Raw genomic sequence first — 27,602 nt, forward strand, 5'->3', positions numbered from 1 at the left:
GAAAGACCATATAGACAGATGGCCAAATTAGACACTTATATGGAATGTAAATCAGAAATTTATTTATTTTTTTTATAGTTTTATTTCCTTAATAAAAGCTATTTTGTTTTTGGTTTTGGAGAAACCTTAATAAAAGCTAAAAGGAGATAAAGAAAAGAAAAGATTGAGGTAGTTTAAACTTTAAAGAGTTCTTTTCTTTTTTGATAAGAACTTTAAAGAGTTCTTATTTTGTTGTGTTTTATTTTTATTTGAAAGAGTGTCTTGGGAGTATGTACCATGTAAAATGTGTTAGTATTTACCCCAACTTCACGTCTCCTTTCTCAACACAAACACCGAAAGAGAGACCCAAACGAAAGCACATAAAAAAAGACAAAACACACACACGCACACCGGGACTCCATGTTTCTCATCATTTAAAAAAAAAAAAAAAAAAATTCAACAAAATTCCTCTTTCTTCCACGCAACCAAACAAACCTCTCCTCTTCTCTCTCTCTTCGGTTTCTCCTCTGCTTGAATCAATACCTTGTTGCTTCGTCTTTCTCAAATCAACCTCTGAAATTCATTGATTTTCGTTGTTTTTGCACCAAATTCTTTTCTGGGTACCGTTTAAATTCACTTAATCTCCTTTATTTGTTGCTCTCTTGGTCTGGTTACTCTTATTCTTTCGTGGGTCTCAGGTAATTTTTTGTTTTCTGCAGCAAATTTAGTTATACTTGTTGTGCGGTTCTTTTAACCTATCATGTTGTGCAATCTAATATTATAACTGTTAACTTTATCTCTGAAAATTCGTGGTTTTTTATTTTTATTTTTTATGGGTTTGAACTTTGAAGTGCTTTTTGTAATTTTACATTTATATGTGTATTTCTGTTTGGCTCCTAGTTACAAAACCCAGCTCCTTTCTAGCTAATTGCGCTTAAAAAGTGTCAAGGAAACAATCATAGAGTAAGATTGGTCTAGTTTTTGGATTATGTTGGTATGTTGTTGTAGAAAAGTTGTAATTTTTGTACTTTCCTGTGATTACCCAATTGGGAATTGGTATATATGTTTATTTATATGCTAAAAGATTATCTGGGTTCTGTTTTATTTCTATATTTCGCTTGGGTTCTAACTCTATAACTGATTTTATTTTTTGTAGAGGTTCTGATTGAATTGGCCTTTCTGCAAAACTCAACTTTGAGTCTTTGCATTGTCTAGTTTATATCAACTGGTTAGTGAATTATTATTATTATTTTTTTAATATGCTTCTTAGTTCTTATAAATTTCTTCCACACAAAAGTTTGGTGAAATGTAGTGTGTTTCAATTTATCATGTTAATGTGCCTGTTCAAATATTAGCTTGTTCTTAGTATTTGGACTTCATTCTGTTTCATAAGGATGCCATATTTTCACTTTGCCTTGTTACGTCCTGTGCAGTCATAGTATCAAAAGGATTTTTTTTTTTTTTTCAGTTAGTGGGGGTCGGTTTAGGGACAGTTAGGTAATGATGTAAGGTTATGTGTTTCATATACTGATATTTTAAATTAAGAAGTTAAGACTAGCATTCTTCAAGCATAATAAAATCATATATGTTTCTATTTGGGCTGCGGATTGAAGTGCTTGTAATGGTAATATGATGTACTAGCTGTGAACCTGTGTTCCAACTTCCAATGAAGAAATCCCTTCTGCATTGATAAATTGTTCCAGTGAGCCTAAGGGCTACTAATGATATAGAGCTGAATGGGAACTCGTGTGAAAGCATCTTTTTATTTTATTTTATTTAATTTGACTGGCTGCATGTTTTGGGAAGTATACATTGCAATTCTATTTTGGAATTCATCTATCTCCAGATCCTCACCCTTTTTGGGCATGACATTATAGCAGTTTCTTGCCTTTCTTTCTCTCTTCATGGAGATATTGTATTTGCTCCTTTGTGGTAAACCAAATCTAACTCGGAAAGATGCTGTGTATTGTCTCATAGAATAAATTAGAAGGCATCACTCTTTCGTATTACTTAACTTTAATTTTAGTATATTTCCTGTTCTCTTGATGAACAAACTTACCCTTAATTTACATCTTTGTATTGCTACGTTTGCCGGATTGGTAGAGGAAATCCAATTTGTTAGTGGCGCTAAATAAGGTTTTGTTGAATTTTGGATGCTTATTTTTGTCCAAGATTAGTACCAATTTGGGATACGATCTTTGATAAAGAACTACACTTAATGAAAAGGTATCCACTGAATTACATTTTCCTATAAAAAAGAAAAAAGGTCTATTATACTAAAGATCTACTACAAATGTTCCTCAGCATTGCATTTTTTTAGAATATGAACCTTTTGATACGATGCAGCCAGATATATATGATTTTCCCCTCTTTATATATATTTTTTTCTGACACGTGCATTCTTTGCTTTTGTGTTAGTCATACATACTATTAATTACTGGTAGTTCAATGGCTTATGCTTCAATGTGTCTCCTTATCCTTTTTATTATAATACAAGTCTTTATCAGCTTCTAAAGGTTGTGAGATACTTTGTGAGATTAGGTATCTAAAATGCATGCTATATTCTAGATTGCTTATAGGTTGCCTTGTTGTATCCTGAATCCTTTTATTGCTCTTTATGGTGAAAAGATGGCCTCTCTTATGTTATATTGTGACTTTTTTTTTTTTTTTTTTTCCTTTCTTTTTAAAATTTAATTTTATTGGTATCTTACACAAACATCTAAGTGGGTCTTGAATCCATGGCCTCACCCTCCACCTTATTTGGTGTCAATTGAGTAAGAGCTCATTGGCTCAGGGGAGTGGGGGATTACGGGTTCAATCTAAGGGGAAGCATTATAGGGTAGATAGGGGGTAGATTAGGATTTCTAACACAGCTCAAAAGAAAAAAAAGAAAGAAATATATCTTGTGACTCACAAATAAGAAAAAACAGCCATGCGTCGCTTCCTTTCCTTTTGTTATTAAATTTGATAAGTTAGGGTCATATATCCATCATAATTACAGGCAGGCCTTGGTGTGTGTGTATATATATATATATATATATATATTTGGATAGGTAAAAGATAACTTGTCATTATAAATGGAGATGCGGGGTATTGATCCCCGTACCTCTTGCATGCTAAGTGAGCGCTCTACCATCTGAGCTACATCTCCTTTAAGTTCTTCCCTACCATCTCTCCCTTCCTCTATCTTAAAGGTGTTAAAATTATATCTTATGATTAAAATTACATCTTATGATTCTTATGCAAAAGAAAAAGAAATGCAATATTCTAATTCTTATTACAAGTGCCAGGTTAATACCATTGACTTTCCTGAGTTCTATGTAACATATATATACAAGTTCAATGGCTTAGATTTTTCTTCCTGTGTCTTGTGAAGTTTATAAATTTTGGTTGTTATCCAAAGTAACTAAATTCTTCACGATTTAGACATAATTTGGGATGAATTTGTCATCTAATTATTATGGATTACCATCATTTGACTGATTTTATCAACTGATTTTAGTGCATGTTTATTGTGGATCTTCCTGGTATTGTTGTTACTAGTTTTCTTAGTTTTTGCTGACATGTAAATGATTTTAATTCATGATCACAGGGGCTAATTTGGCATTCTTTACAGAAAATTTCCTTAATAGTTTTAATTGGTTCGGGGAATGGACAGGCTCTATTTGCCTACTGTCAGTCTTTGTGAATGATGTTCAGTGGGCCAAACGGTGCAAATCCTCTCAGTATATTCAAATGGAAACGGCGTGGTGAATCATCTTTGGCAGAAAGCTTGCTTAAGGATGTGCCTCCTGAAATTGAATTGTCTGACTATGGAAGGGTACCACCAAGTCCTGGAAGTGAGAGCCCTTCGGGGCTTCTTTATGGTGAGAGTTTGAATGTGGAACCGATTGCTGATTTGGACCTGTTCTTTGAAAGGCTTTACAGCTACTATTCTCAGAAAGGGCTTCGGTCAATCATTATAAAATGGATATTTGAGCTTCTAATGCTAGCCTTTGTCATTGTTTACTCTGGATTCTTCTTATTAGTAGTTGATTGGAATTTTCTTTGGAATGCGAAGTGTGGGATGGATGCCATTGAATCTAAAAATAAGCCCTGTGATCTTGTTAAGGAAGCTCTTCATCAACACCCATTAACCCCTCTAACACTCACCAGAGCTATCATTGTTGGATATTTAGGGTTATTATCCATTTATTGGATCTTTTGTTTTTTGAGGTTTTTTGCTCAATTGAAGGACACTCTGGGGATTCGTCACTTTTATTACAACAAGTAAGACTGAGAATAATTTTATCTATATAAACATTGAATGGCTTAAAAGCATTCTTTTGTCTTTTGCCTAAACTGTCTTTGTTTTTGGTTTTTTGTTAACTTCATCATTACATTACAATAAGCAAGGTAATTCTCTTCTTGCAGTCTCCATGTTACGGACGATGAAATTAAAACAATGCCATGGGCAACAATTCTTGAAAAGGTTGTTCGACTGCAAAGTTCACAGCAGCTTTGTGTGGTTAAGGATCTCTCTGCTCATGATATTGTGATGCGATTGATGCGCAAGGAGAACTACTTGATTGGAATGCTCAACAAGGGGGTGCTTGCATTCCCAGTCTCCCAGTGGGTTCCTGGTGTTGGGCCAATGGTCAAAATTGGCTCAGATGGAAGACAACATCGTTTGATACTGACAAAGACCCTTGAGTGGGCCTTAAATTGGTGCATCCTGCAGAGCATGTTTGATCGGTATGTAACATATGTTGCATATAAAGCATGAATAACTGACTTTGATAAAAGTCTTGAACATATATTCACATGAGATGTGTATATTCAATTTCATACTTACATATTCAGCATGATCTACCTTGTTAACTTCTGCAATGAGTGCAAGGAAAACAGTTTTCCCTCTCTTTTTTGGAAACATATTACAATATATTTTTTTAAATTATTCAACCAGTCTGATGCATCATGCATTAATTGTAAAAGTTGCTAAATTTATCTGGTGGCTTCATTTGAAAAGGTGCATGACAGAATGCTGATGATCCTCTATGCTTTCCATGATCTATGATGATTCCATAATTTGAATGTTCTCTTTCTGCAGAAACTTCTGTGTGAAAAGGGACTTTATATCTAATCCTATGACACTAAAGAGAAGGCTGAAGGTTGTTGGGCTTGCAATGCTTCTTCTTTCTCCATTTATTGCCATATTCATGTTAGTGTTTCTCTTCCTGCGGCATGCTGAACAGTTCTATCATCATCCAAGCATTGCATTATCTCGAAGGTGGTCTACTTTGTCAAAGTGGCTTTTTAGGCAATACAATGAGGTAATTATTATTTTATTGCTCTTTTATCAAGATCATCCAAAATTTTACCTGTGCTTAAAATATGGGTATGATTCAGTATGCTTGTTATCTTTGTCTGTCTATTACATCTTTTATTGACAGCAACTTTTTTATGTGAATGACATTAGAATCTTATCCTTTAACCAAAGAAAAGAATGCTACAATGATGGGAATGAATAGTGATTCAAATAATAAAACTCTAATCATTACCACAGCTTTGTTGTTTTTTTTTTTTAATTATTTGTTTAGAGAATCTGTGTGATTTTTTTTTTGCTAGAAATTGTGACTTGTACTGACTGTATCATGCTGCAAAGCTTTCAAAGAGAATTCTTAGGCAAAATTTTCTGTATAGGAAGTTCGGATGCCTATCATGTGGGTTCCATTAGTCTGACCAGGTGGCACAGGGTCAGGGATGACAGTTAAATTAAAAACAGAGGTCACAATGGGAATTATGAGGATAATTTATAGGATATATGCAGGCTCACTTGACTGACTTGTAATGTTGAAACATCAAGCTCTTATACCAGAATTTACCAAAGGTGATGCAGGAAAAAATTCTCAATTCTCAATTCTCAAGGAATTCGAGAATAAACACAAGAATAGAAAAATAAAAATACACTTAAGAATCAACACTTAGGCTTGCTTTGAATTATTATCAAGTGAGAGAAACAAAAATTGTGAATTTTTTGCTTTGGGTTGCTTGGAATCAGTATTAAGCTATTGAAGCAAAAATTTCCAACAAACATATTTGTTACTCAAGCAAAATTCTCTGTATTAGGGTACAATCGCATGCTTATATTGACTACTACGACTAAACTTTAATCCTATTTACTTGGGTCAAATTCAAATCATTGATTTACGAAAATAACCTTGATTTTAAGAAATTAATTAAAACATAAAATATAATAATAATAACCTAATTAACAAATAAAATTCAATGGACCAATAGAAGAAAAAAAAAAAGTTGACTACTAAATTTAAGTGAAACAAAATTAAAAAAAAAAAGTCTTTATGCTTCTTGCATCATTCTCTCTTGGTTGGAGAAACTTTACCTTGCTTTTGAAGTGTATATGGATAAGAATTTAAAACTCTTGCACTTGTACCAATGCTAGAAGAACCTTTGTTAATACTATGAACAGAGAAGTTTTGTGTTCCTCCATATCATAAAATTTGTCTAGAATGATAAATCAATGGGTGAAAAAGTTTTGCAAACAATATCACTGTCTTAATCCATGGAGAGCATCATTGTAACAAGCTTTCCACTTCATGCATCATGGAGGGTTGATCAGTGGCAGATGCATCAACACACTTAAACTTTCCACAATATGTATACTCTCTAATTCTTTTCTTTGTTGTTGAAATTTCTCTTTATCACGTAGTGGGAATCTTCCTTCTTAATGATAAGCGATATACTTGGCTCTCCAGCAGTCGATATTAAGTTCACTGCACGTGTTTGAGATATTCTGATGTTTAGGTTTTGCAACACGTTCTTCTTGTTGCCCTGGTTGTCATTGCTAACATATGATTATCGTATTTAATGTGTATCACTTTTTGTTTTTGCACTATTTAAGTGATTACTATCTTTTTTTTCTTTTTTGTACATGTAACAGGTGGACCATTTGTTCAAACACCGAATCAATAGCAGCAGTGTAGAGCATGCATCTAATTATCTCAAGCAATTTCCTTCTCCTATTATTTCTATTATTGCAAAGTTCATCTCCTTTGTATCTGGCGGCTTTGCTGCAATTTTGATAATCATTGCATTTCTGGAGGAGTCGCTGCTAGAGGGCCATGTACTAAATTCTTACATCTTTTACTTTGATGGTGTAATAGACCTTATGTTAAAATTTTGATAATCATAGCTGTTATTATTTATTTATTTGTTCATTTTTGTCTCTCTTTTAAACATGCAGATATTTGGTCGCAACTTGATTTGGTATGCTGCTGTTTTTGGAGCTATTACAGCTATAAGCCGGTCTGCTGTTACAGATGAGCTTCTAGTCCATGATCCTGAGGGAGAAATGTCTATGGTGGTCCAACATACACATTATATGCCAAGGAGATGGCGTAGCAAAGAAAATACTGAGAAGGTCCGCATGGAGTTTGAAACCCTATTCAAGGTAGTCATGCTTATCTCTTTCTTATACTTCTTCCTCAACCCCCCCCCCACAACCAAAAAAAAAAAAAATCCCCCAGCGGTGGTAAATAATAATTTATTAGATGAAGAAGAAGGCAATACATTTAAGCAATATGTATAGAATTCCTCAAAAGAATTACATTCTAAAGGATAATTGATATAATGTTAAGAAGTTGTCCAGCATAATCATCACAAAAAAGGATAGTGTCGTCCTCAAACAATATGTGTGATATCATCATTTTACCTTTGGTTCCGTCACCAACCTAAATTCCTGCTAGGAGCTTGCCCTCAACAGTCAACAGCTCTTCTAAAAAACTTAAAGTAATCACACCTCCCCCCCCCAAAAAAAAGAACATAGGTGATGATAGATCCCGTGGCCTCTGCCCTTAAAACTTTTGAAATAATTAAAACAGATGGAGTGACTTTCACTGATATGGGAAGTCTAACTTAGATGTGCAAGAAAACCCATTTCTTCCATCTCTCCAAAAGAGGGGGGTTTTCACTCTTCACAGGAGGCGGTAAAGATACCTCATTAAAGGCAGAGGAATATCAGCGAAAACATTCTTCTGGCTCACGAACTGGTCCGTAACTTTCACAGAGAGACAAAGGAGCTCCTAAGTTTTGTGCCAAGTTAGATATTTGCAAGGTGTACGACTCCATTCCTTGGGATGCTAGGGCGAATCAGCTACCACATCCTGGCAAAAAGTCTGACCAAATCTGAATCTATCAACCTACCAAATAAATGTGGCAATACCAGTTTACCTGATCATATTTCTTCTCTGTCAAGCTTGCAAATGCCACCAGAAATATGACTATAATCTGCCATCTAGACTCTCATTAATGATAAATACCAAATCTAGAATCGATCAAAAGTCCTCCACAATCAAGCTAATTGGTCAAAAGCCCTTTATATTCTGATCCCTAAGCATTTCTTCGTTCCAAATCTTCAAATCCTCTTTGAGGGGCTTTCAACTTCTTGGCTGACACAAAGCTTGGCTGTCCTTGAACTTCATAGTTATTCCATCATTTTTGAACATTTTCCATGAAACCCTCCTTGGGCCACATATTTTTGAACCTAAATTTGCTCTTACCCCTTTTCAGTCCTCCACAATCAAAGGAGGATCAGGGAATGATTAGAAACAGGTGTAGGAAGAAGTTGTACATCATCTGAAAATTGTTCTTCCCATCCAACAGAAGCTAAGAATCTGTTTACGTGAGACATGAAGGCTGATCTTGGTTATTTGACCAAGTATATGAGTCACCTTCAAGTGAAAAATCTGAAAATTCTACCATAGCTACTTTAAATTTGTCACAGCAAATCTCTCACCAAGAAACTGCATCACTTTAAAGTCCCTTGTTCGGCACCACTGCACCCTCCATCTATCTTTACCTTTTTTGCATTTCTTCCCACAAACCAGTTCTCACTTAATCATTATTTGGGCAATGCACCCCACCTAATACCCAAACTAAATAATTGTCAACATTTTGAACAAGCAAAGCACTGAAAAATTCCCTATCAGAACTTTATCTTCTCCACAACCTTTCAATCCCACATTAAAGGAGTGCTGCCTGTAGTCACATTGGCTTCACAATTTACCCAATCCATATAAGGACCCCTCCACAAACTTCTAACCATATTCTTGGAAATTTCTCACTATTGGTTTCTTGAAGACAAACCATGTCCTTCTTCCATTCCTTAACATATTTTTCACCACCAATCTTTGTTCTGTATTATTTACCTCTTTAACATTTTGTAGAATCATCTTCAGCTTCATTTTGGACAAAGCAACAAACCAGAAATTTTTTTATTTTCCCCTCTGCCGCTGCCCTGCATAATCTGAGCATTATAGGAAAATTGTTGGATACTCCGGGAGTATACTCCCTCCCTCTCACATAGGGGTGAGTCCCATGGAAATTTCTCACTATTGGTTTCTTGAAGACAAACCACGTCCTCCTTCCATTCCTTAACATATTTTTCACCACTAATCTTTGTTCTGTATTATGTACCCCTTTAACATTTTGTAGAATCATCTTCAGCTTCATTTTGGACAAAGCAACAAACCAGAAATCTTTTTATTTTCCTCTCTGCCACTGCCCTGCTCCATCTGAGCATTATAGGAAAATTAGTGGGTAGTCCGGGAGTATACTCCCTCCCTCTCACATAGGGGTGGGTTTCATGCTAGGTGGGACTCACCTCTATGTGAGAGGGAGGGAGTATACTCCCGGACTACCCAATAACAACCAAGCATCATAACTAACAGAAGAGACTAAGTTCTGCAACTCCTTATTTCCTTTTACAGAACCAGGGGCCCTCTGGTTGGAGCCATCATTGCCTTTCTCAGAAATTATGATTCCTGGATGGATTGAAAAAAGAAAAAAGAAAAAGAAGAATAAGATTTTATGAGCTTCAAGTTGGCAAACCAAAGATAATATTCATTGTTTATTAGAAAAAAGGATTTTTAACTATTTCTGTACTCATGAAACTCCCTCCCTCTCTCTGATGCAGTACACTATAATTATGCTACTTGAGGAGATGGCCTCAATTTTCCTCACTCCATATCTACTAATGTTTGTGGTCCCAAAGGTTGTCTCAGTTCCTTATATCATTTTACTTCTGCACCATTAATGTTAGTTTTTGAACTGACTTGTTCTGCATATATATGTTGCAGCGTGTGGATGACATATTGCAGTTCATTACAGATTTTACAGTGAATGTTGAAGGTGTTGGTCATGTCTGCAGGTTGTTCCTCTGTTTTGATTTGGCATTTTGGCACTAACGACCTTGAGGCTTTATTTATCTTTTATTTTTTTGGTTCTCAACATTGACAAGATACGCTTTTCTTTCTCTTTCCTGATCTTTTGACAGTTTCAGCGTCTTTGACTTTCAAAAGCATGGCAATAGCAATTATGGTTCACCATACAATGCACCTCGCACTGAGAGGAGTTCCCAAGGGAAGATGGAGAAATCATTTTTGAGGTATGATCGTATACGTATCTATGTTTCTCTGTTGGATTGATAAAAAAGCCAAGAATATTCTCTGTGCAGTTGTCACTGTCTTTTTAACCCTCTCTCTTTCTCCCTTCCCTTTTAAATATAAATTTGACAAATGAGATTAAACCTGAGCAACGCTGCAAGCCCCAGTACTGCTGTAACTATGATTCCTTCTTTCATCTCTATCTCCATTTCCTTTTCTTCCTCGGTTTTGAACTAGAGAATCCAAAATTTCATGTCTATGATTAATTGGGTTTTATGATTTATTTTTTGGTAAGTAAAAAAAAAAAAAAAAAGAATCAGAAACCCAATTAATCATAGCATGAAGGAAGATGATGAGTGGGGGAATGGTTATGATAGTAAGCTAGACGTTGGAATGTAGCAGCAGTCACTTCCATGTGTAATTTATGAAGTTGTGGTTATCATGGTGCATTGTTGAGTGACAATGCAGTTTTCAAGTTATGTTTTCAAGTTATTATTTCCTACTCCTGCTCATTTTTCACTCTTCCTGTCCTGGTTGCAGCTTTCAGAGTAGCTACCCTTCGTGGGAACCAAATGCCCTGGGAAACCAGTTCCTGTCAAATCTTAGAACTTTCAGGGAGCAAAGGCTGCAAGGGCAGGGAAATAGACAGGCATATTCTCCTTCAAGAATGTGGCGAGGGAGCCCCATTTTTAGAGGCCATGGAGACAGAGCCAACTTTCCACATAATAGTCCTGGAAATGGCTATAGGTTGAGTCCGCTGTGGCTAATTGATGCAGATCAAAAGAATCATCCGTATCTTCTTGATTGGTATTATACCTCACAACCTAACCACGTGACTGGTAACTCCAGAGATGGTCCACTAGAACCTTTTGAAGCTACTGAGCAACATCCTGGAGATTATTGGATGCCATCCAACTTGACTCCAAATGAACCGAGGTATGCAGAATACTGGGGTGACCAGTTTGGGGATCGAACTCAATCTCATCTGAGGGCTTCTACATCATCTCCTTTCTTCCGGGATAGTGTACTACGGCATCATGATTCTAGCAATTTGGTAAACCCTACAAGGAGCCATTGGTGGGATAGAAGTGGTCCACACGGAACACAGCCCCAAACAAGTTTTCTGGAGCCTCCGGATTTCAATCAGCACACTCCAGCTAATTATTATGATAATTTGTCAGAAAGAAGCTCAAACGATCATGAGAACTTGCACTGGAGGGATGATAACAAATTATCCCGAACCACTTATATGGATGACTTAGAGGCAGGAGAATTCAATCTTCATTTTGATGATATATATAGTAGACCTCCGGAAACTCCAAGAATAAATCCAGACACAAGCATCGGGTGATCTGTTTGTTCCCTCCTAAGGTTCTAATAATTGGAATGCACATGGGTTTCCATTACACTGATGGTGATATCTCTTTTGGTTGTGTAAAGGAAACTATGTATTCTTTGTTGTATATAAATTCATTATGGGGTTAGTTTCTGAATAGGCCTCAAGGTTGATCTGGAAGGTTAACTAGTTCCAAAGTGTCACCAGAATCCTTCCAAAATTGTAAAAAACTATAAACAAATTATTCTAATAGACTACATTGGGTTATATTTTAACCCGTATATGAATTTAATAGTGTGGTTCCTGGGCATTTTGAGCACCTATTGATGTCTGTCCTTGTGCACGAGAAAATGGGTGTTTTACCTGATTGTAATTTGTGAGGGCAGTATTAAGTTTGAGGATAGCTTTGCTTTCAGAAATTGTTTGGTATTCTATAATTATAGATGTAGAGTTCGTAGGAGTCAAACTATGGGAGGAAAATCCTAAGAATGAATTTAAGAGTGAGAATACCAGAGGCAATTAGCTTATTATGGTATTTATAGAAAATGCTTGGTGTGTGTCTATATATATATAATCCTTCTGTTTTTCCTTCTTTGTTGAAACATATTGGCGTTCTATGGCAGTTTTCAAATGGTGAGTTCAATTTCACATTGTCAAGGTTGATTTGGTAGGCTGAATTACTCTCTTTGTTCCGTATTTGAAGTCTGTGAGTTTATTTGAATTTTGAACCAATATATACTTTGTTCTTTTACTTTTATAGCTTTCATAGATCTTTCTTGCGAGTTGTTACTTCTGTTACAACAGTGAGCTATTCATTCACGACCCTTCTTTAGAAAAGTAAAGGACAATCTTGATTGAAAAGGTTATTAGCAAAGAAAGAGATGGGGGAGACTTTGATTTTGTTACAATCAATCCCCATAGCTAAAGTGTTGGAAATAGATGGCAATGTTTTGGTTTGATGGATTATAACTTTACAAGAGGTGGGCATGATGGTGGTTGATCCCATTTCTGATTTTCTAGATTTTTATGGTGATATGGTTTTGATTGTGAGCTTATAAACAGGGTTTTGACAAATACAGTAAAGATGAGTGTGTTATGAGTTTAGTTTAGATACTTGGTGATAATCGGCTATGGTGATGGTGGTGATAGAGAATGAGGCGAAGATTATGGTTAACACAAGGTGGAACCCTTGGGTGAAACCTTGGTCTAGTTTTTTTTTTTTTTTTTGATGAGAAATACGTGAATTTTATTCAAAAGAAGATAATAACATAGCGTACTACAAGTGATTCAATGAAAGGTGGACATTCCTCCATCTCTGTTACAAAAAAATCAATATCTTTAGCATAGACTGCCAAAATATGTGCTGGTTTGTTGGCTTGTCTACTCACATGTGAGCACTCAAAAGAACAAAAATCTTGGAGTCGAAAGCGTGTCCCAGTGACGATGTGGGGGATAGAAGTCTGGGCATCCGTGGGGGTGGCAAGAGCATGTGAGACAGGCTTGAGTTAGTTTCAAAGATGACATCTTTGACCCCTACGTCCCATGCAAAGATAGATGCTTCATCCAGAGCCTTGGCTTCGGCATCCTTGAACTGTGTGGGCCGAAGATGGGCTTCTTGATACTCCATGAGCAGGAACGGAGCTTTTGCCATTATTTCGTGAGAAGTTTGGCAAGTGGCACCCATTCCTGTTTTGTTTCTGTTAAACCAGATACCCCATGCAGTCATAACGGTGAGTTCTGGTGGCTCAATCCCCATGTGTTGCGTGAAGATCAAGTGCCAAAGAAGATCCATGAAGTCCCTGTAGTAGACGCCGTGTCCATCGAAAGGTATATCCGAGGCCTTCCAAGTGTCTTGTGCTACGGTGCAATCCCAGAAAAGGTGACTAGTGGTCTCTGGGGCTAGACCAGGTAGGGTTATATATCCAGGACATGTCGGTGGCAGAGGTTGGCTCTTGTAGGGAGGATATTCTGGCAAGCACGCCAGGTAAAAATCTTGATTTTGTTTGGGACATGAAGGTTCCAGATCCTTCTTCAGAAGCTATTCTGGTTTGTCCCATGAGAAGTCTCCGTAGCAGGCAAGCTTTGGGTCCTAGATAGTGCCACCTTGTACGCGCTATTGACTATTGATAATGCCTTAAAATGTATACTTGTTATATATTTATGTGAGCGTTATCTCCTTATTAATATGCTTAATTTTTATAATTAAGTTATGATTTGCATTGGTCCCTATTATTTATCTTTACATAATTTCTTGAATAAGATATCATTCATTACGTGTAATTTTCAACTTTCAGGAAATCGTATGAAAAAGATGAGTTTACAAGAGTCTATAAGAGAATGGAGGCCAAACTAGAATTAAAGAGGAGCTAAAAAACCATGCTTAAATGTCTAAAGAGGTGCAGTCGGAGTGCTTGGGTTGTCTACCATGTTTGGAAGTTTCAAATAGGAAAAGAAATCAAAGAGGCAGAATCTGAAAAGGAAAAATCAGATTTGAGTACTGATCAGTATTTTGGGCATATCTCTCTCCTCAAAAATCCAATTGACACAAGGCCAGATGGGTTGCAGTCGTGAATTAAATATCTACAACTTTCCAGTTTTGAGTTTTTCGAAATTCTCAAATTTTGAAGGCCAAAATTAACTCACAATTTACTGCTGTAAACCTGAACGAAATTTAAAATAGTAAAAGTTTTATTTTCTTTGGACACTTATACGTTAGGGTTTTGAATGGAGGCTGAACAGGACGAATTTTTGAGAGAAAACCTTGTATTTTCCTTTCTCTAATGGCAGCCTAAACTCTTTGTTAGGGTTAGGGGTTATGTTTCTTCTATATAGTATGAATATTCAATGTGATTCTTTCTAGGATTTTATCAACAACTTATTTGATTGTTCAATTAGATTTCTTTTGATGTATTAGTTCTTTCATGCTTTCAATAAGTTCAATCATGTTTTTCTTATTGTTTAGATGAATTTTTAATAATTTCAAATAGAGATAATCAGGTTTTAAAGTGAATGAGTTTTTTTGAAAATTTTTCAAACCGCATTATTAATATAGGTTATTATGTGTTTTTGAATTGTCTCAGTTCAACTAAATCACAAGTATTTAATTGTATAAGAACAATAAATTATGAAATATATAATTTCTTAGATCATAAAGAATTTCATATCGATATAGGGAAACATCCCGATGCCCTTGTATTTACATTATTGATTTAAATTAGTTTTTATTATTATTCTTGTTAACAATCACTTAGCAAAAGTACTTTTCTTCTTCACCCAAATTGTTATTTAATTATATTGTCTTTGAATTTACCTCGCTCCTTGTGATTTGACTTCGGTACTTCGAGAATTATATTGCTATGATCTCCTGCACTTGGGAGTGAGCAAGCAACTGTGAAGCTTCCTTTAGGTGTGTAGGCCCAAACTATACGATCTCTCGGTTTGTGGTGGCTTAGGGGGATGCCACGGATGGAATTGACATCAATTGGAAGGAAGAGTTTGTCAAGCAAAGTAACTTCCCATTCACCAGTTTTTGAGCTTATGAAGGTACTAACCTTTGTGTCCGCTGGTAGTAAAATAGGAGGTGACAACACACGGAAGGTTGAAAGCCTTGGGATAGCAACTCTCTATTGCTAATACATAGATAGATTTGTAGGAATGTCAATAATAACTTGTCGATAAGCTATTTTGGAAATAAAGCAACAACAGTTTAAACTCGTCTACAATAATAATGATAAATTCTAAGAGTGCAAAAATAAAGATTCGGAGAATAAAAGGAAAGGTTCATTCATTAACTTCAAAATATATTACTAGCTACAAAATCTCGGGAAGAAAAAACAAGAAAAGTAAAATCCTACAACTACTTTTTCTTTTGGGTGGGGATCCTCCTTGGTAGTGGTAGTCTTGGACTGGGCATCCCCATCTGTAGGCTTCTCGGCTACCTTAACCTAAGAGATCACGTCCCTAATAGTGAGGGTATCCTCGGACGGAACATCATTGGCTGGAGGAAGGCCCTTTTTACCCATATCTGCTCCAGTAGAGGTCCCAACGTCAATGGTAGGATCCTGAGCGCTGGGGACCTGCTCAAGAGAAGGTAAGGGCAAAGCAGCTGAGGAAGGGTCGATTGGGATCTCCCTGATGTGTTCTGGGAAATATACTCTCTTCGCCCTTCTCAGCTCAGAGTCTACCGGGACCCCTGCACTGTTAAGGGCCTCGTTCCAGGTCACAGTGCAGTAGTCCTTACACACTTCAGCCACTTCTTCAGCCAACCTCTGCTCTGTCTCGAGCATCCCCGGCTCATAGGCGGCTATCTCTGCGGCCTTAGCAACTTCCTTGACCGCCTGGGCCTTTGCCTTAGCCTTTTCCAGCTCGGCCTTTACGCTCAGAACCGTAGCCTTTTCCGTGGCCAGATTCAGCTCCGTGGTGAAGAGAAGCTTGCGCTAGTCCTCAGCCTGAGTCTTGGCAGTCTTAAGCCTTACCATGGTGCTTAGACATTCGTGCTCGGAGGTTTTGAGCTTCTTGGCCAGCTGGGTCTTCTCCTCCTTGACAGACCTGAGCGCCTTCTCCACCTCGCGACGGAAATTAGACTCGGCCTTGGATTTATTATGGGTGTTTCTAACGCATTCTTCGGCCACAAAGACTTGTTGAGTGACCTGCATAAAACAACAAGAGGATTACACCTAAAGAATATATGTGAATGGAAAAGGGAAATGAATTGAAATGCAGACGAAACTGTACTCACCATCGCGAGGTCTCTTTTTAGAGACATAAACAGGTCAGGCTGCCTCATCCACCTAAGGGCATTCATATCCTTTGGAAGGAGGAGGGGCTGCTCTAAGGCTTGGGCCAAGTACATGGAGTGCCCCCTACTGGATTCCCTTATCGTGGAATCATAGGGAATAGGGGCCCCGTCCATCTCTATCATGGGAGCCTACATGCACTGTTGACGGCGTATCTCAATGTCGTCTCAGCTCTCCACAGACTTCAACCTCTTGTCTCGAGGGTCTTTCGTTTTTTGTTGCTTCGTGCCCCTCTGTAGAGGCATCTCTCCCTCTTCCAACTCCTGAGGTGGTCTTTTCTTTTTCGGGTCAGGATTGACTCGCGGACCTTGATCAACAGGAGGAGGAGGAGGGGGAAGAGGAAGGTTGGTAGAGGTTTGGGTTTTAGGAGCTTTAGGTGGAGTTGCTCCCTTACCCTTGTTAGCGATCAAACCCCTTAAGCTCGGCCTCTTCTTAAGATTCATAACCTCTGCTTCCTCGAAGCTTGTTTCAACGAAAGCAACGGTCTGTCCTGGCTAATGAGCTGTAGAAAGCCTATCGGACTCGGTCTCGAAGTCCAAAATCTTTACAGGCCTCTCGGGAGTTCTCTCCTCCTCAGCAAAATGGAATCTGTCTATCTCCTTCTTAAGTGACAAGTGTAAGAAGGAGGCTATCCCTTCCGTTGCTGCTACAGCTGCGAGTGGAACTTGTTAGAGCGGTATTGCAAATTGCGGAGGATTTTGTTTAGCAGGTAATACCATGGGAGGTAGATCTTGCCTGGCAAGGAACCTCAATTTCGAAATGTCTATCCTAGCAAGGCGGGGGTTACCTGCTCTTAGCGCTTGGCCTGCGTCCTTGTAGATGCGCGATAAAGGTTTGTAACCTAGGATTAGGTGAGCGGCTCGCAGTTGATTATCCTCACTCACGAATATCTTTGATCTCAGCAAAAAGTTGAGCCCGGAGACGTTTACAAAGCTAAGCTTCGGAGAAACGTGCTTTTTATCTGCAAAAACACCCGAGAAGGCAAACATTGTTAAACCAACAATGAACATTATCCGAGGAGGCGGACTATCAAAAATGAATAGAGAGAGCTCAGAAAACTAAGGTCTCAGCCGAGAGACCCGGTCTTAGGGTACCCAACCTGGTATTCCAGCCCTAACTAGGTAGTGAAGACCGTCATGCCATCCCCCAGAAACAACTAGGTAATCGTCCTTTATGCCTTTGTTGGACTTTGGGAGGCAGGATATCAACCTCACCTCATTGGATCGAGATTTGAGGTAATATCCTCCTGAAAGGGAGTGACACTCGTACAGATGGGCAACATCGTGCCATGTAAGATCAAGGTTCATTTGGTCGTTTAACGCATCTACACATCCTAAGACCCTAAACATATTGGCTACACATTGATGTGGACATAACCTATGATTGAGCAGATAGCCCCTAGTTATTCTACCCATAGGAAGTGTCATTCCTCCCTCTATAAAGACGATTATTGGAATAACAACTTTACCCTCTTTTCTATCTATAAGTACACTATCTGGGGGACAATACTGTAGACCTACTCCTGGGGGGATATGGTACCTGGCCCTAAAGCTTTCCATGCTAGCAGGGGAATCTACCAAATACTTAAATCTACCCATTTGAACGAGCGGAAATGACGCAGAAAGAAGGCCGAGGAGGATGGCTGAGATTAAAAGGGAGAATATAAAAGAACAAGAACTTACGGGAATAAGTGTGTTTATCTCTGTTGTTTTTAAAAGACTTTCGAAGAGATCTAAAAAAAAAAAAAGGTTTCAAAAGCTTTGCAGTTTAGAGAATTCTATGAGTTAGAGCTCTGGAGATCACTAGAGAGCATAAAGATTGGTAAAGTAAAGGGAAGATAAGTTCCCTCAAGGCTTTATATAGGGAGTGGAAATGAGTGAGAGTTATCCTGCTCAAATTTCCAAGAAGAGGCTCAACCGTTGGATCTAAGCTTCACCGATGGATCAAGGGGACAACACACCGCTTGGAGCAATTAATGACACTTCGTGGGCTGCGAAGCGTCAGGTGTAATCATAATGCACAAAAAACAGAACTTTCACATGTGCGGTCAACAAATTCAAATGATATTAGCTCTTAGAAAATCAAAACCTCACTTTTCTCTTCGGACGGAAGAAAAATCAAAGTTTTGAGGACTATTGTAGGGGCAAGGGCCCAGGATCGTATATTGGGCCTTGGGCTTTATTCGAGGACACAAATGGGTCTAAGGAGAAGCAAATAATTATGAGATATTCCCGGACCAGGTCCCATCAGCACAGAGAAAATGAAGGGTCGTCCGAGGAGTACATCCTCCTCGGACTTAATGAATAGGGTTCAAAATATATAATCCAGCAATTAAAGTGATCTTCCAAGAAGCTTCAATGACGTAGATGTACTTCGCGGACACATTAGAAGGAAGAAAACCTGAAAATATCTAAGAGAAGGCTGTCACCACCACATTAAATGCACTGCAGCTACTTTTTTGGCCGCATTTATGTGGAGAAGACCTCTGAACAGTGTTATCTTGACTACTGCAACTCATAGAGAGCTAGAGAGGGTGTTTGATGGGACAAACACTCAAGTAGGGTTTCGGATGATCAACAAATGGAGGGTGAAGATTATTCAAAGGAGGATATATAAGGTGAAGGACCCTTTCATGGGGAGGGATCAGAAAAGGGAGAGAGAAAAGAAACCTAAACCATTCTCATATTCGAGAGTGATCATTATATCCACATTTAACCTCCTCAGAAAAAAATTTATTGATATCAGCATCCTTGGTTCATGTTTGAACGCCATGCAATTCAACACTAGCCGTTGTCCAATTTATTAGAATCTAGTTCTTTGACACATTCTTTACAAATTCATTGTATTGGGCCTTTTGGACCAAGACCCCATACACTTAAGACTTGGGTCTCAAATTGTGACCTTACCAATTTTTTATGACCAACTTCAAAATTAAAGGACTATAATAAATTTTAAATAAAGTTAACAGACAAAAATCACAAATTTCAAACTTCAAAGAGTAAAATGATTTATGGGCAACGTTATCGGACTACAAATGTATTAAACCTGTCCAGATAAATAATAGTAATATTATCAATGGGAAAGGCTAAAGGAAGTCACATTTTGTCACCCTTGCTGATCCTGTAGAGGTCAATATATCACATGGGACGAGCACACCAAGAATTTGCTAGATATCCCAATTTAATTTATGAAGATTATGACTGCACAAGATCTCCATGTTAATAGACCGACACTACATATAAAATATTTCAGAAAGAAAAATTCACCAAATTTTCAAGCTCAGGCTGTGTGTCTAACATTAATGCCTTCAAGTCAAACCCTTGGCCATCTCTCTCCAACTGATCTCCGTGTATGTCTATGGCTATTGGCTATGCATACCAAAAAAGAGAAAGCACATGTGCATGTTCTATAGGATCCCCCCCATTCATTCAATGTGTTCTTTATTTTTTATTCAAATAAATCTTTGACTAAAGTTTACAGCCCCACAATTTTCTTCCACTTGGGGTCTCCCAATAAGCTCTTGTCTCTTTCCACAAGTCTCTCTCTGAATATATATTACTGTATCTGATTCACTTGTATTTCTATTCAAGATCTTAGTAAAACCATTAGTCAAACCCCATGTATTCCTCTTCATTTTTTGTTCAAACATCTCCAAGCTCTCATTCAAGCCATTTGCTAATGGCACCAAACCATAAGCGCTTCTACGAACTTGGATCTCAGGTTCTCACACACATAAAAAACCAGGCAAACCCAATTCATCAGCCAGCACAGCCTACTTCAGAGTCTGCTTTTCCTATATTAGCCATTGCTGTGCTATGCATCATGGCCACAGCTTTCTTACTAGTTAGCTACTTTCTTTTTGTGACCAAATGCTGTTCAAACTGGCAAGAAGTTAATCTGCTGAGATGGTTTTCTGTACTGCGCGTCCAAGAAAGTGAAGATCCCTTCATAGCCTTGTCTCCAACAATGTGGAATCATGGACTTGATGAATCGGTCATTCGTGAAATCCCAACATGTCAATTCCAAAGAGAAGACGAGGAGAAAAGAGCGTGTTGTGCAGTTTGTTTGAATGAGTTTCAAGAACAAGATATGCTTAGAGTTCTTCCCAAATGCAGCCATGCATTCCACTTGGATTGCATTGATATATGGCTTCAAAGCAATGCCAATTGTCCCCTTTGCAGATCAAGCATTTCAGGCAGAAGCCGGTGTCGGATTGATCAGATCATTGCACCAAGCTCTTCACCACAAGACTCTCAGCTCCTGTCCCATAGCCACATGAGTAGTGATGAAGACTTTTTGGTTATTGAATTGGGGGGAGAAGATGAAGTTACATTACCACAAAGGCAACAAGAAAGAAATGATTCACTACAAGTTCCAGTGCAGCCTAGAAGTCATTCACCAAAGAAGTTGGAAAAGAAGCATGAAAACTTAAAACCAAGAAAGTTCCACCATGTTTCAATCATGGGAGATGAGTGCATTGATGTAAGAAAGAAAGATGATCAGTTTTCTATTCAACCCATCAGGAGATCTTTCTCAATGGATTCTGCAGCTGATCAACAGCTTTATTTAATCGTTCAAGCAATCATTCAACAAAAAATGCATCACAACGAGGTTAGTACAAGTGAAGATTGTGATAGCAGAGGTCGAAGATCGTTCTTCCCATTTAGGCATGGCCGAGGATCTAGAAATGCAATTCTTCCTATTGAGTGTGAGCTGTAATAAGACCTAATTTTATTTACTTTTTCAATTTTCACATATTTATTTTGTTCATTTTTTGGTTTTAGGGTGGACATGTTGGAGATTTTAACAGGCAATTGAATAGTTACACAAATAGAAGAAACGAGTGTAGAGTGATTTTAGGCCGAAATCATACATAGTGAGAAAAGTTAGACACAAATGGATTGCTGAAATTTAGGCATGGGTTAGAGAATCATTGCTTAAACATCTAAGGGTTGATTAGATCGTCCATGTTCTACTTCCTTCATGAATGAGAATGATTGCTTTTATTCTCCTTTTATCAATAGTTGGACACACACGCAATGGAAGTCAGAGTAGACGGGACCTATATACAATGAGTAACCATAAATGAAATCATTAGAAAGGTTTCCTGGAAATGGTCTCCAATATCTTCCTTCTTGTTAGCAATTATATTAACGTTGGTAAGGTGCATAAGTTATAATATATGTCAAGTTTCAATTAATTATGGCATAACATTTCCTGTGTCTCAGATTTTTTTTTTTTTTTCCTTGAAAAGAATGGAGGGGGAAAAAACAGAATGAGAAACAGTGTGTGCGTGCGCGTGTTAATCTCAATTTAACATTCTCAGGAAAAAAAATTAAAAAAATAAAATAAAAAAAAATAAAAAAAAGAGCTCATTCTCCAAATCCCTGCATGTTGCCTTTTTAAGAATTGGTCATCAAATATACTCAAGCTAATCTGCTGAGGTTTAAACATTGATTTTTATCAAAAAGTTATATCCATACCCAAAGCTTATCTTTGTGGAAAAAGATCCACTAGTATTTTGTTAATCCGTACGTATTAATAATTATGTTTCGTTTCGATACTAAAAAGAAAATAAGTTGTCAGCATATCTCAATTTTCAAAAACAGTGATTAATAATCAATTTTTCCTTCTATATTTCCCCAGGAAACAAATGAGAAGTGAAAGTAACAGAGCAGATGTATACTAGACAACATCATAACTAGAAACATCATTAAGATATTCCAAGTGATATCCAGAGTTTCATTATCATTACCAATGATGTTTCTCTACCTCTCAAAATAATCATAGCCAACAGATGGGTCACAATCACAACCAAAACCAGACTGAAGCACGCTTGGCATACAATCCATTGCTGTCCTACCCGACACACAAAACAGTGACAATGTGGCGCAGAGCAGTCATTAAGGAGTCTTATTTAAATTTAAATTTATGTAGTGCCAAGTAAGAATCCACTGGCACTATTTCAGAATTTCCTCCTATCGCCCGAAACCACTCATGCTCTGGGTAAGACTAAGGTCAGACTATGAATTAACCCACAGGATACAACCCCCTTTCCCATTTAGTTCCCTCAAGTATTGGTTCCTTAGAGAGTCATCCCCTTCCCAGAAAATTTTCTTTTTTTCGGGTAACCAAAAAAAAAAAAAATAAAAGGTGAGACTCCACTAGGAGAAGTACATTACTCTGATTAGACTCCTGACATTAACAATGAACTTTCTCAAACGGTCTTTGCAATGCCACAAATAGCCCTATGAAAACTTGATACTGCATGTAGTGAAAGAACCCTTAATGTAGTTTTCAAACTTCAGTCACCAGTCAGATCCGTTTGCAGAGTCACAATATGTAATGCGAAAAGTTCATAGAATGGCAGTAATAACACGAAGTAGTCTCTCTTATTATATAATTTTCAGTATCATTAAGATTGGATTCATTTTTGTAAACATCAAGGTTGGAATGAGCAGAGATGAAAAAAAAATAGTATACTTTCAAATTTAGGTAACAAAAATCACTAAGTACGCTACATATAGGCACAACAACAGGTTTCAAAAATAGCAAAATTGTGTGGCTTAATCACTAGCTACGTACATACTTTTGAGTATATCAAAAAGCAACAACTGGCCCTCAAAAATTAGGGGATAATGCTCAGTAAAAAAAAAAAGGTAATACCGTGCAACAATGTGCTAGATTATGTAAAAGATCAGTTTAGGAAAGGAGTCTCTAATTTGTGCTGGATAGATTTTGACTAACAGGAATATCAGTTTCTGAGCTCCTAGAAGAGACAATAGTGTGAGGTAAGGGCAAGGCCTTTACAGGATGATTGTTTGGGGATGCACCTCGGGCTTTTTTCTTTAGTTGTTCAAGAAGTCGATGGGCTTCTTTGAATTCATCTTCTGCACTGGAGCCATGGCTTTCCCAAGCATCAATAACCTGCTGCTGGAATTCTATTGCAAAAGCATAGCTGCACGAAACAAGAGGTAAATTATCTTCATAATTTCAACCCTAATGTCATAGATAAAAAGGGGCGGGGGGAATCTCTTAAAAGCTTCTTTTCATGGTTTTTTAATAATTTTTATTTTACTGGGGGAGGGAGGAGTTAGGTAAATTCAAGGATAAGGATATTGTGAATCTTTTTCATGTTATTTAACCGCTCCCATGATGAATACATGCATGCAGACATGACATTTGCTCTGAACATCTATGCATTTTTGTACTAATCTTCACTTAAATACACAATGAGCAAATGATAGGAATAACCCAAGATAAGGTGTCAAAAGAATATGGATTGCTTAACAAACCTTATTACATTGCAGATTAAATTTAGCAATAGAAATAGAAGAAATCAATGGATATAGAAATGAGCCATAGATTTTTTTCCTTTTTCTTTATTATTATTATTATTTTTTTGGGGGGGGGGGTGGGTGGGATAAGAATAAGCCATGAAAGAAGAAAGTTAAGCAAAACAATCAAATTAAGAATGCTGGATAAAATCTGTTAATTCGAATGAAAGTTACTCACATATCACAAATCTCTGAGAGAAATACATTATCAGACCTTTCTAGCTTAAAAAATCCACTAAACTGAATATTAGTCATAGAGCACAGGCCACATGTATGAGGAAGATATGCATAACATACTAACAATGCAGGCAATACAACTCCTATCCTTGTAGCATCAGGTTTTTCCCCACATTGTTTTTATTGGCAAGTTACATAGGCACCCTGTGAGTTTAGTGGATTTTTTAGCTGTCAAAGGAAGCACATTTCATTTAAGCTAGGGCTCATTGGCATAGCATCAGGTTGTTGTAACTAAAAAGCCTAAAGCCATGGTGTTCATGACATGCACATTTGAGGACATGGTGTAATTTAGCACAAATTGAAAAGTAGCAAGGGAAGAAAATTCAAGGATCTTTAATTTAATAAAAATTTAGAAAACTAATTAGAAAGAAATATTAATTGGGAGTAAATATTTTTCAAATTTTGAATCTGAGAATACTAAGCAAAACCTAAATTGATGGAAACAAAAGGTAACAATGACATAAAGGTTGGGGCTTCAAGCACTCTGTATTATTGGATGGCTGCATAAGTGGTCATTCTTTCTCTAAAATGCAGGACCTTGGTGAGTCTCAATTAATTATAATAACAAAAATGACGTACATTGCATTTGGGACCTACCTAGGTACTAACATTCCTCCATGTGAACCATATATGGTTTCTCTTTTTTCTTCTTTTTTTGATAAGTAAACAATCAATGAAAAAAAAAAATCATTTTTGGTAATTTAACACAAAAGATAGCATTAAGGCTTACTCAAATGCATATTTTGGAAGGGAGAGGGGTAAAGAAATTAATTAATTAAAAACAATCTTTTCAAGACGTTTTTGTTTTGTGGATTTTCTAACACTAAAATACCAATTGGCATTCAAGTGAAAGGCTTTTTAGTGTCCAGATTGGTCTTATGTGCATTTCCTTTGCTATTAGTTAATAGAGATCACTAAGGGTCCAAGTTACAACAAATTTAAAATTATAGGGTGGACACTTGATGAAACTAAATTTTGGGGTTTAATTTAAAACGGATGTGTGTGTGTGTGTGTATTCCTACAAAACTGCTCATTCTATATTGCACAGATGAAGTTTCCCTTTGATATCAGCCTCAAGGAAAGGAAGTTATAAGACTTCACAGAATCAAAAAAGTCATCCTATTATCTAATATATTCAGAAATGCAAGCGATTTCAATAACCAATTAATTAATATAAACACACAAATGAAACCAGACACCAGGAAAAGAATTCACCTTCCAGTGGCAGCATAAGCTTTTGAAAGGTTCTGACATGCCTCAATCGAATCTGCATGATGAGGACCAAGTGATACATCCATGATGTCCTTTGCAACGGCAAACATCTGTGCAGCTGACTGAGGTCTATCTAACTCCAAATATGCTGCCCCCAAATTGTTGTAGATATAACCCACGCCAAAATGCTTGGAACCAAAGCTTTCCTTCAACCTTTCCGCTGCACTCTCCAAGTAAGGAATAGCCTGTTGCACCTTGCCTGTCAGCAAAAGCAACCATCCTATTCTTGCAGAAACACTTCCTTCAGAGTGCTGTTCTTGCGGAAGCCTCTCAAGCATAGCCAATGTTCTCTTTAACAATGAAATTGCAGTTTCAAACTCATTCATTGTTTCATATTGCATCGATATCTCCGAGTATGCCTCAGCAACTTCCACTGGAGATGTCGTCTCTTTCTTGTCAAGAATTCCACAAGCAATCTCCAAACACCTTTTCGAGTCTGCAAACTTTTCCTGATGACACATCGCTTTTGCCATTGAGATAAACACCATTGCCCGAGTTTCACTACCCTTATCCATCTCCTGAACAACACCCTTCAAAGACTCAATTGCAGAGTCATACTTCCCCAGTGCAATCTCCATATTAGCAGCATCAATCTTGGCACGGAGTAAATCAGAACTAAGCCCCCAATTCTTCAAAACCTTTTGTGACAACTGATTCTGCTCCAAAGCCATCTTATGCTCCTCCAACCCAGTATAAATAATCCCAAGAAGCCTCCTATCATGTGCAACCTCCACCGAATTCTGTCCCAATTGCTTCTTATGTATCTCCAACGCCTTCATGCAATATGGCAAAGCCTCCTTAAAGTTCAAAACTGCAACATATGCTTCTGCCAAATCCCGGTGTGATTTACCCAATTCCCTACTATCTTTCTCAAAAGTCGCCTCCTTAATCTCTAAACACTTCCTAAGATTCCCAAGAGCCTCCTCTCTCCTCCCCATTGCCGTCTTCACATTGGCCAACTCAAGCTGCACTGCATGAAGCACCGGCAAAACATCCTCACCACTAAAACCCTCTTCCTCCAGCCTACCCAACAACCTATTAGCCCTATTAAGGTACCCCAAACTATCATTAAACCTTTTCAAGTTATAATTAGCAGAACCCATCAATTGCAAAGTCATGGCTACAAGTAAAGAAGGTTTATCATCTTTATCCAAAGCTTTCAAAGCTCTACTAGCGAAAGATAGAGTCTTTTCAGGGTCCTCACCTTCTTGGTCAAATTTGAGGCCAAGTTTCAAGGAAGCCAACCCAAGCTCTCCCTCATCAAAAGCTGACTCCATGTCCTTAAAAGCCTTGAGCATTTCCTCAGTGGTTTTTGCAGACTCAAAAGCCTCTTCAAGCTCAGCTTTTTGCTTGACTTTTCTCTGCCTAGAGGACAATTGGGTTGGTCTCTCAACAAGAGTGTCCATATTTCGAAATGGGTTTTTTCTAAATTGGTTGGGTTTGAAGAATAAGACATGGGTTTTGGCGCAGGGCTTGAGATGGGTGTGTGAGACTAATGGTGAAGAAGAAGAAGAAGAAGAAGAAGAAGGAGGAGGAGGAGAAGAGGGGTCAGAAATGTAATTTCTGGAAGGAAAAGGGGCAAAGGACTGTGGCTTATGACGAGAGATGTGTGAGAGATATGAGATTGGAGCTTTTCTCATGGTGTAGTTGGAAAAGTTTTTCTGGGATTTGCTTTGGGAGTGATCGTTTGGGATTTGCGTTGCTTAAGTTAAACCCTCGCAGAGGTTTTTTCCCGTGCAATAGGACAAATCCCAGCCTTCCATTTAATCCAATGGCTAATTATTTTGACACCTCACCTGTCTAGGTTGGCATTCCGTGTCTCACAATGTAGTAAGTAAATATGCGTTCGAAACGTATAAGGAAATTAGCATCTCGAGTTTTAGAAACTTGAGATTCAAATTAAAACTCGACTCTCAAAGACTCACAAAGTGAGTGTTTGGCTGGATGAGTTGGACAGAAAATGCCACGTAGATCTCGAGTTTTTAAGACTTGAGTTCTAAAAATCAAAATCAAGTCTCTTAGACTCGATTTTGGTACTTGAACCAATAATCTCCCGACGAAGAACAGACTTGAAGAAGAACCAACGATCTGACGATGAAGAACTGAGGAACGATCTGACGAGGAAGAACAGAGGAAGAACAAGAACCCATGGAAGAACACAATGCCTAGGGAACCCACAGAAGAACACGATAAAGAACACGAC

The 27,602-nt window shown here is 37.7% G+C and overlaps 3 protein-coding genes and 1 non-coding gene across 5 annotated transcripts; 2 read left to right on the forward strand and 2 right to left on the reverse strand.

The window, feature by feature from the left end:
• Positions 1-376: 376 nt before the first annotated feature.
• On the forward strand, positions 377-12,067 carry LOC115959605 (autophagy-related protein 9). Of its 2 annotated transcripts, XM_031078049.1 has the most exons (11): positions 377-677; positions 1,136-1,207; positions 3,572-4,248; positions 4,393-4,713; positions 5,069-5,291; positions 6,920-7,102; positions 7,223-7,429; positions 9,953-10,030; positions 10,116-10,186; positions 10,313-10,423; positions 10,962-12,067. In XM_031078049.1, exons 3-11 carry the CDS (start codon positions 3,668-3,670, stop codon positions 11,770-11,772), a joined length of 2,586 nt encoding a protein of 861 aa, XP_030933909.1. In that variant the 5' UTR covers positions 377-677; positions 1,136-1,207; positions 3,572-3,667; the 3' UTR covers positions 11,773-12,067. The 2 variants fall into 2 exon arrangements, with proteins under 2 accessions (XP_030933909.1, XP_030933910.1); XM_031078050.1 differs by lacking the exon at positions 1,136-1,207.
• TRNAA-AGC lies at positions 3,058-3,130 on the reverse strand. Its single transcript has one exon. It is a non-coding gene; the product is annotated as a tRNA-Ala (tRNA).
• Positions 12,068-20,106: 8,039 nt separating the features above from the next.
• Positions 20,107-21,620, forward strand: LOC115962283 (RING-H2 finger protein ATL16-like). The gene has a single exon (XM_031081190.1). The coding sequence runs from the start codon at positions 20,172-20,174 to the stop codon at positions 21,270-21,272; it is 1,101 nt and encodes a 366-aa protein (XP_030937050.1). The 5' UTR covers positions 20,107-20,171; the 3' UTR covers positions 21,273-21,620.
• A 1,399-nt stretch (positions 21,621-23,019) lies between these two features.
• Positions 23,020-27,097, reverse strand: LOC115960503 (protein KINESIN LIGHT CHAIN-RELATED 1). The gene is made up of 2 exons (XM_031079434.1): positions 25,343-27,097; positions 23,020-23,511 (listed from the first exon to the last, which is right to left on the reverse strand). Exons 1-2 carry the CDS (start codon positions 27,037-27,039, stop codon positions 23,271-23,273), a joined length of 1,938 nt encoding a protein of 645 aa, XP_030935294.1. The 5' UTR covers positions 27,040-27,097; the 3' UTR covers positions 23,020-23,270.
• Between the last annotated feature and the right edge of the window lie 505 nt (positions 27,098-27,602).

The sequence above is a fragment of the Quercus lobata genome, chromosome 9 (genome assembly GCF_001633185.2).
Source record: "Quercus lobata isolate SW786 chromosome 9, ValleyOak3.0 Primary Assembly, whole genome shotgun sequence".
Lineage (NCBI taxonomy): Eukaryota > Viridiplantae > Streptophyta > Magnoliopsida > Fagales > Fagaceae > Quercus > Quercus lobata.